Source organism: Pyxicephalus adspersus, chromosome 3 (genome assembly GCF_032062135.1).
Source record: "Pyxicephalus adspersus chromosome 3, UCB_Pads_2.0, whole genome shotgun sequence".
NCBI lineage: Eukaryota > Metazoa > Chordata > Amphibia > Anura > Pyxicephalidae > Pyxicephalus > Pyxicephalus adspersus.
The window spans coordinates 125360662-125371058 of record NC_092860.1 but is presented as its reverse complement, the minus strand read 5'-3'; the positions used below and the strand labels follow the sequence as shown (position 1 = coordinate 125371058).

At 40.3% G+C, this 10397-nt stretch overlaps 1 protein-coding gene across 1 annotated transcript in view; it reads right to left on the bottom strand.

Moving 5' to 3' along the window:
* GUF1 (GTP binding elongation factor GUF1) overlaps positions 1-5718 on the bottom strand; it is a gene marked incomplete in the record, with an annotated part of 22821 nt that extends 17103 nt beyond the window's left edge. Inside the window, 5 exon segments of the mRNA XM_072406263.1 lie at positions 826-906; positions 1920-2068; positions 2600-2711; positions 3341-3647; positions 5665-5718. Coding sequence (XP_072262364.1) covers positions 826-906; positions 1920-2068; positions 2600-2711; positions 3341-3526 — 528 coding nt within the window.
* Positions 5719-10397: the final 4679 nt, after the last annotated feature.

The window sequence follows — 10397 nt, the reverse complement described above, 5'->3', positions numbered from 1 at the left end:
ACTTATCAGGGGAACCCCACAATGAAATTGGCTTCCTTTAAAGTTAGAGTGAATAGGAAGGAAGGACTGTAAATGTGCGACTTGTACCGAATCATCTTGAACTTTATTGTCAAATCCCAACAGATGTCAGGGCCAGTGCTGGGGTTCTTGCCCTTTTTTTTTAGCAACACACAACACGGGTCTGAAGAAACCTTACAAGATTTGTGCTTGGCAAAATTGTAATCATTTACAATTTTTTCTTGTGGTTGGTGGAGGTACTACAATACTACAGCAGCATCCTACCATTTCTAAAACAAACTAATACTACATTGTGCTACATCTGTACTGTATTCCAGCTGTACCTTACTATTGCTACTGCATGCCAGTACTATAGCTATGTGACATGATTTCATCCGCTTTGCAGTACTACGGTTGCACGCTACTACTTATACTGCATTTTAGTACTACAGTTGCATGCTTGTATGTATACTGCATTTCTTTACTACAGGGGCATTCTGATACCTTCAATGTTTGACTAGTGCCTTACACACACACACACACAATATATATATATATATATATATATTGTAATTGTGAGAAAAAAGGTCTGGCCTTTGGTTTTCACATCTTCTGCCCTAATATTATATCAGGAGTGATACAAACCCTCATACTGCATGCTGGGATAAGAAAAAAGAAAGAACATCAGTGGGACAATTCTGCCACATCCGCTATCTATTTTATAAGGTTTGCTGCATCTATGCCTTTTAATACTACCACTGTTTGATTTTATAGTAATGATGGTAAAGACAGAAATAATAGGTACTGTAACGGGTTGTGAAAAAGTACCTCATTTGCGTCAACCACAAGTAAGACACCTTGGCATGCAGACAGAGACCTAGAGACTTCATAGCTGAAATCAACATGGCCCTAAAAGTGAAAAGAAAAACAATTAGAGATTAAACTTAGTTAACACTTAGTTATAATAAACATTTTCATATAGGGCACACAACATATTATGTTTATTAAAATATAGCTGCAGACTTTCATCAGTAAACAGGTAATATGGGAACTCCGTTTCCCTACCCGAGTGTAATACAGAATATATATTTCCAAATACACGAAATGCACAATCCTTCTTGCTATTATAGAGCAGAAAGTACATCAAATGCTACAAATTAGGACTTAAACCAACCTATCCAAAAACTATGAATTTGACTGGTGGCCCTTAAGTGAAAGGAAGGTACCAAGCAGAATTTTAGAAAGCAGACTATCCACCCACATGTTGGGAGGGCTCTAAAAGCATTCTACAGTATATCAATCACAACTCTGGGCACGGAGATTAAGGGTTGCAGTGAAAAAACAAAATATATCTGTGCTCAGGACTGTTACATTTTGCTTTATAGTTCTTTAAAATAAATAGTTTTCATTATGCTGGGTAGATAGATAAATAGTACAGTTACTGCTGTATTGTTGGCATTACCAGAATATTAGATCTGTGAGTCTTACAGATTGTTGTGCAAGTTTATTTTTTGTGCTTCCTTTTCTCTTGGCCACGCACAAAATGTCATGTGTTCTGTGAATGGCCAAGGGAAGGTAGGGCAGAAACTGACAACTAGTGCAGCATTCTACAAGATCTCTGATATCTTATCCTTAAGTTATATCTGATATCTTATCCTAAAAGTTAAAGAAATGCCAACACCACATGGACTAGGCATTTTGTCACACAAAACATGGAGATATTTTCTGAATTGCCCTGGTGTTATTCTATGTTACCATGTCTGGCCAAGGTTTACTTGCATTGTTTAGAAAGCATAGATTACAGTTTTATAAACGATGCAGTCAGACTTTACATCTGCAATTTCTAGGGAAAATAATTGGTGAACAGTAATTACATAAATTGGTTTCACAAACAATTTGAATAAATGGAAATATATACTTACTGGTGTGTCAATTAAGTTTAAGAGGTATTTTTTTCCTTCATAGGTGTAAAAAAGTGATGCAGTCTGAGCTTTCACTGTGATGCCCCTTTCTCTTTCCACCTGGAGCTTATCGAGAACTTGCTTATTGGAGGAGGCTTTAGGAATACAGCCTGATACAAAGAAAAAGCAACATTTTCTTAAAATTTAACAAACCCAAACAATGAACATTCCATATATTCTTTCCCATCTATGTCACCCGATCTCGCGCCTGCGCAGTGCAAGATCAGTGAAGTAGGAAGAAGAACCCGGAAAAGAGAAGAAGATGTCAGTGCCCGGCACTTCCTCTCTGCCAGGTCAAAGATGGATACCGGGATGACGCGGGACCCGATGGAAGAAACCACCTGACAGATCGATGGATCTGCGGAATATAAGGTGTTTTTTTTTTTTTTTAATTTTGGGTTTAGTTCTACTTCAGGTTGTGATGTCTTTTAATTAAATTAGTTTTGTTTTCTTAATATATCACAATATAAAGCTGACCTTACATGTTACCAATCTGTGCAATCTTCCATCACATATCAGAACAGGTCATCTAGACCCAAAATAATGGTACAACAGAGTATACAGGTGACAGTTTGATTGTCAGCTAATATTGGACTGCCTGGTAAGCCTTCTATAAGAAAAACATTTTAGAATTGTCGTACCGGTTATTTCTAGGAGTCTGTCCGCAAGAGTACTTTTACCATGGTCCACATGGGCTATAATGCTAAAATTCCTTATATATTCAATGCTATATTCAGAAGTATCAATTCTTTCCTGAAAGAGATGGCAAAGAAACAGGAACATTATGATGCAGAAGAAATAAAATACATTTTTTTTAATATTACCAACCACAACCATTTGAAAGATGGGCTGTTAGCAGAAGAATGTAAGCCAGGGAAACACTCCTATCACACAAACACTGACCATGAAAAATGACCCTACGTATTCTTTTTATGGAAGCGTTTCTTTTAGTCTCCTTAAAGATCCTAAGGCTACATACACACTTCAGATGACTCTCGTTCGATAATCGCCTCAGGACTAGAATCTGATGTGTGTACAGCGCTCGTCCGACATCATTCATGGATTTGTCCTGGAGGATCCACGAATGATGGTAATGGAAATAAAGGGGAGAGAGCTCAGCGCGGTGCCACTCCATCATTCTCCCACCTCCCCTCTAGATAGGACAGAACGGTGCTGTATGTACAGAGCTCATTCATACGTCTTTCAGTCTTTTGTTTAATATTTGTCGTTGGACAGCATCTTTCACGATCCTTTTCAACGACAATTATTAAACATGTGTATGCAGCCTTAGTTTAATTAGCTTTAATTAAACCCCTTTTTCCCTAATGTAAAGTATTGCATATTTCTGTTTTGACCTCAGCATACACTATAATTATTAATACCTTTTTAGTACTAAATGGCACAGCCTGATTCAGATGTGGAGGTTGGATGGCTTGGAATACACCATGACCTCCAAAGAGAGTTGCTCCACACCATTTCTGAGCAGTCAGATGTGTGTACAAGGTACGGGTCCTGAATTTCCAAAGGCGTAGGCATTTTCCTGTGCAACGTGGGCTAAAAGCAATCATCTCTCCAAATACCGCCTATGACCGGCTCTTCACCACCCCGCAAAGGTAGAGCTAACTTGCAGCTTTTAGGTTCATGGTGGTTGCTTTTCATGTCTGTCACATCCTCATTACAAAGATTTTTCTGAAAGAAAATGTAAGGTCATGCAATGAATAAAAATATGCACAACATGCCTATTGTCTGTTCATCCAAAACGTGTTAGTTCAAACTTTGTTTAAGTTAATGATTTAGATTTTTGTTGAATTTGCTCTGCCCATCTCTTCTGTTATAAAGTGTTGATATGGTTTCTAGTCATTACACTTCTTCAGTCCCCTTTTTTTCACCCCTACTCCCACTTTTTTATGTACTTATCTTTTTGTATGACTTTTTTCTTATATAAAATAAATAATTAATTGTATAAAAAACATGCAGAGTAAAAATTGATTGCACTTTAAGGATGTGTACACACATTTAATTATTGCCACTGGAAATGATCTACCATGATCATATACCTTTACAATAGAGTAACAGATGAATGAAGGAGTGGGGAAGGGGTGAGAATGAGTGAGCGGCACCCTACTGTGCTCTCCTCACATCACTTGTAGTGCGGTTGTTCATGGATTCGTAAGGACAGATCCATGAACAACATCTGGCGACTGCTGCACACGTCAGGTTCTCACCTGAAATGAGACCATTCACATTGGGTGAAAATTTGAGTGAATGAGTTTGCTGTGCAGATACCACTTCCTCATGCTGCAGCCTTGGAGGAGATGTTAAACTATTCTACCCATGACAGCTCCAAAGAGAATGAATAGGGGCAAAAGTGAGCAGTACATTACCACTCACTGCTAACCACTGTAAAATCTGCAGATACTGGATCTTTGAAAACCAGGTGTGAGTAACTGAGCAACCGGTTTTCTATCCTGGACCAAATCCATTGCTGGTTTGCTGGATCACCCAGGTTGTCCTATGATATTCTATCTTTCCATTCTTGGGGCTCTTTATATGAATCAGGCCCATTGTTGCAGCACCTTTCTGGATCCGAACCCTTGCTCTTGTTCAGTAACAACCTTAGGGCCATTGGAAGTCCATAACATCCAGGCAACTAGCAATTTCCAAAGGAGATCCGCAATAGTAGCCACTAAAATATTCATAAAATGCAGCAGGGTAAGACTCTGTAAGGATCATCACGTATAAATTGATATCTGTAATCTTACTTTGTGTGATGCTTCCTATTCTAGTCTTGGTCACAATAGTACTGTCAGTGCTACTGAACAATACATCTGTATTTGCAGCTTATTAAGTTATATGATATACATTATACATATATGTTATTACAGCAAGCTTGTCCTCCCTTTGCAAAAGTAACAATGTTTTATATTGGATGCACAGGCAATATTTCCCCCATAGACCTTGCTCAGATCACATTGCATAGACTAGCTAGGGGTCTGTCAATGACAAGTTATACTACAGGTTGACATTAAAAAATCCCGCTGACGATAATCTGGTTCCTTCAGTTTTCCGGCATGGATTTTGGGGCGCATTTTCAGATTTACACTGTTTTCTGGAGGAGCCCTTTATGTTTTGATCAAAATCAGCTGTTGGGTCTTGCTTGCACTGCTTTCCTGCTCATTCCTTCTCATTTATTTGCTGCTGTATAGCCCCTTATGGAGTCAGCATCTATTTAAAGGACTCTACAGGTAGTCATTTTCTGTTAAATATATAACCATAGGAAATATGGAATTTTCACAAATCTGGCACTCCTCAGGTCAGGAGGTTGCCGGATTTTTGAATGTCAACCTGTACATATGCTGTATATATAACTAGTAGGTGTAATAAAGTAAGAAGTCACCTATCAGTGTCAGCACAGATCAGTGTGATCACTGGCAGTCACTGGCAGCACACAGAGCAGTGTGATCACTGGCAGCACACAGAGCAGTGTGATCACTGGCAAGCACACAGAGCAGTCTGATCACTGGCCAGCACACAGAGCAGTCTGATCACTGGCCAGCACACAGAGCAGTCTGATCACTGGCCAGCACACAGAGCAGTCTGATCACTGGCCAGCACATAGAGCAGTCTGATCACTGGCAGCACACAGAGCAGTCTGATCACTGGCAGTCATTGACAGCACACTGCAGACACCACATTGTAATCTCACCTTCCTGCATATGTCCTACACAGCCCCATGTGAGCTTCACTCCCAACATGCAACGCGACTCTTAAAATGGCAATGCCGAACACAGCTTTAAAAGGGCAATGACACCTTGTAGCACAGAAATGTGTCCTCATCATCACATCGATTTAAAGAACAGCAGTAATTACAGCTCATGTGCTGAACTTTACCCAATGTGTAAAAACTTTACTTTTTTGTTACTTTATACACTTTTTTTTTTCTTGCAATGGGGACACTTGTTTTTAGAACATATTGTCTAAATTGTTAACATTTATGTGGAGTGTTGAACATCATTGTACCACATCAATTGTTTCTTTCAAATTTTATAGCAACTAAAGTATTTCTGGGTACCTCTCAATTAATGTTTACAAATTACTAAAAACTTCACTATAATTTATTCAAATATATGCACTTAAAAATTTAAAATAATTAGCCATAACAAAACAATGAGAGGAGAATCATTTGTGAATATCAAATTGGTAAAGCGTACTTAAACAAAGAATTTTTACTTTACAAAAAAGGGTAGACAACCCTTTTATTTAAAGTAAAAAATTTGTTTGTGTTTATTTTTAAGTGCAACACCCTTTCTTTAAAAAAAAAAAAAAGCCCAGCATCGCCCCCCTTAATTTTTGATGGCAATCAAGAATAAATGGGAGGGCAGAGCTTCTCGGGATACCTACGTCACGCATCCCAGGAGGCCCTTGGCTGCTCCTTCTGTGCATGCTCGAGCAGTTCAGGCATCCGCAGAAGGAGCCCTTTCATCAATAGAATAAAAATTGCCAATCTCACGCATGCGCAGTAAAATCGTCAATTTTTTTTCAATCTGCCTGTGCAGTGCAGAGATTGGGTGACGTAGGAAGAAGGTGAAAGAAAAGAGGAGAAGATGGCGGCGAAGAGGGATGCTGGACCCGATGGAAGAAACCTCCCAAAGGACAGACTGATCTGCGGGATTTAAAGGAAGGTGTGATTTTATTCTTTTAAATTACGTGCGCTTTAACCATTTTATTCTCTCTGTTCTTGACACTTATAGCATGTATAGTATAGTATGGCCGTGGTCGCCAACCTTTTCAGACCTACAGACCACTAAACTTACGGGCTCCGGACTGCGCATATGCGGGGAGCCATGTGTCACTCATAGGGGAAGAATCTTCCCCAGAGGGATGTCATGATGCCAGAACCATTGCAGGTCCGAACCTGCGATGGCAGAGTGGGCATGTTATGTTCAGAGACACAATCCGCCCACCGCCCTGAGCCTGTGATTTCATACGGTAAACATGGTCCACGGCTCTGGCGGGTGTGGCCCCCCCCAAACCAGCGAGGTCCTTCGGAACACGGACGGCTAAAATTTTCTCGCGGACCACCGGTTGCCGACTGCTGTTTTATGGCGTTTTCATAATTGATTCTAAATAAACATAAATGTATTTAAAATTACATGTAACACTCAATACCTAGAAATGTATATTCAGATCCTCCCAAATTAATTATTTGTATTTACTTCCTGGTTTAGAAATGCCATTCCCAAGAAACAATTTTATACTTTAAGTTTCCTAATTAGAAACCAATCACAAAAGCAACATTAGTAAGTTGTGTGTCAGGCCACCACTCTGACAAACCCACACCTTTTATACACCTGATAGTGTTTTGTTATGGCTATTTATTTATCCAGGATAGCTGTGTGTTTCCCTGGCAACCAAAGTTGATGCTGAGCATCTCAGCTTTAATGGCAGAAACCTGTGGCAGAAAACCAGTGCCTTTCACAGATCACATGACTGGCGCTGCTCCTGGTTTTTCTTTAGTTTCTGTTGCACCCCTCTGGCTACAATGTCCCAGTGCTGGGGCAGGGCACATTTGTAAAGTATAGTACTGTGCTTTTTAAATGTGAAGGCTTTCTTCTTTACACAGCAGGGACACAGCCATATGATATATGACTGTTTTTTGGATCCTTAAGTGTAGTATTACACCTGCATTCATCACATGCCCCAATTCCCACAACAAATATAAAAGTAAATAAGAGATTTGAAAAAATTCCATTGAGGTCTAAAGATAGAGGTGGTGGTGTTTAGGCAAAGTGACAGACTAATCCAGCCATGGCTTCCAACTACTTGATCATTTCGGCCCACCATACCTCACATTTTTCTGGCGGATATATGACATGAGGTATACAGATACATTTAAAACAAGAAATGAGAAAGACCAAACTCTAACACATTGAGATTATTCTCCGGTTACTCTACCCAGGGAAAGCCATATGCTATGGTGTCTAGGGTTCCAATCTGTTGCAAAAAGGTGACAGCCGATATCAAGGTGCCAAAAACATCTCCGTTCTGGTCTATCTCTAAACCAGAGTCTGTTACAGGTTGGGCTGGTGCAGAGATTTGCCTCCTATCGTAATGTGGCCAGCACGTGAGGAACCTTGTTTACTGCCAAACAGAGAGATAGGACTGAAAACAAAATATAATTGTCTAGTTTAACATTTAGAGTTGTGTGCAGCACATACAAAAATGCAACAGGATTTTTAAGTATTTCAGCAATGAAAGCCACCAGTAATAACACCCAGCGAATGTCAAGGCCAGCAATGATAGCCACCAATATTAACCCAGAGCAAGTGTCAGGGACAGCAATATAAGCCATAAATAATAACCCAGAGCACGTGTCAGGGACAGCAATGATAGCCACCAATATTAACCCAGATCAAGTGTCAGGGGCAGCAAGCAATGATAGCCACCAATATTAACACCCAGGGAGTGTCAAGGTCAGCAAAAATAGCCACCAATATTAACCCAGAGCAAGTGTCAGGGGCAGCAATGATCGCCACCAATCAAAAGCCAGAGCAAGTGTCAAGACCAGCAATGATAACCACCACTAATACCACCCAGGAAGTGTCAAGGCCAGCAATAAAAGCCACCAATAATTACACAGAGCAAGTATCAGGGGCAGCAATAATAGCCACCAATAATAACACCCAGCGGGTGTCAATGCCAGAAAGGATAGCCACCAATAATAACCCAGAGCAAGTGTCAGGGCCAGCAATGATAGCCACCAATAATATCCCCCTGTAAATGTCAGGGCCAGCAATGATAGCCACTAATAATAACACCCAGCATGTACGTATCTGGGCCAGCAATGATAGCCACCTGTTATAACCCCAAGCAAGTGTGGATCAGCAATAACTTCTAGGCCCCGGCAAAAAGAAAATAAAAATACTGCTAATTAATTGATAAGCAGCCACTGAAGAAACCAAGGTATGTAATGCACAGCAACAGGCACAAATACCTCCCCAGTGATGGTTGAAGAAGCAGCCCAGACAAGCCTACACAATGCTGCCACTTACCTCCATTGTATCCACCTTACTGTTTTCTTCTTAAGGCTTCCGGGTTTTCTCAGCATTGGGTAGTAAGGGTCAGGTGAGTTCAAGTAAGTATGCTAGCTCAGCCACATTAGAAACCTCAAACACCCCTGTGTTGACACCTAATTGCAAACTACATCCAATTAGGGCCTGGGAATGCCACCACCCAGGATGTTACCTACTTCTCTATGATTTAGTTTTGGAAAACACGACATGGACTCTAATTCACTACAGTTAGTAATTATTTGTAAGATGCGGTGTCTTGAGCTGCAGAGTGTATACTTGTGTGGCACTACAACTGCTGGCAAGGGCTACAGGTGAAAGACATGGGAGGTACTGTCTGGGCACTACTGGACCCTTACCTGGGCTTACATTTACCAGCAGGTGCCAGTTTGATCAAACTCTATGTATGCTTCTGGATCCAATGATATTTACAGCCACTATACAGAAATAAACATGTAGAAGTATCAGGGACTGTAATCAAATCTTTTTGCTTGCATGTTTGTTTCAGGTTAGTGTCTTAGAAGAAAGCCACAGACAGCCAGGAAATTTGGCTCTTTATATTTTTATAAAGAGGTTAACAATGACAGCCTCTGAATTCCACTAGAAAAAAAATTGATAGAAGGTTTTCAATATTCCCAGATCTACATGCATTCTGGGTGTTCTTGGTGCACACAGGGAATCTGACATTGGTAAATGTATGTGTTTCTATTCCTATTTTTATTTTGTTCAGGATTTATGGGCATCTGCAGAATCTGCAATGACTGAGCTTTTTCAACCTTTCATTTTTACTTGTAATATAAAAAAAGATCTCGTAAACTTATACATTTGTGTTGGCAAGTTCAATCTCAGAAAAACCTACAGTTTGCACAGTTGCTGCAGTATAAATGAAAGATAGATAGTTTGCTACTGCAAATCAATATTTTCTTTCCTGGAACAAGCCCAGTGGGATACAGTTCATGGTCTAACTAACACCTTTGTTCCTAAATATTGCTGTTATTTAAAAAAAAATTGCCTGGAATGTCAATCATTGGGTTTTCAAAACAATTTTTTACAGCTACTGTTATGCAAAATCCCCAGGGTGAGGAAATTCAGTAGTAGCTTATTCTCAGCAGTTAGGCCCTTTCAATGAAAAGCCTAGCAGATAATTTTTAACCTCACAACCGTTAAGCCCGTACTTTTCCGTGCAAAAAAGTTGCAATTATCGATAACCCCGTACTTTTCTCACCAAAATAAAATCTCACTTACCTGGTCCCGCTGTGCTCATCCAGCGTCGGGTCCGTGTTCCAGCGTTGTCCTCCAGCGTCGATCTCCCTCTCCAGCGTCGGGTGCCGTCTCCTATACCAGCGGGACCGGTAAGATGCCGGCCGGC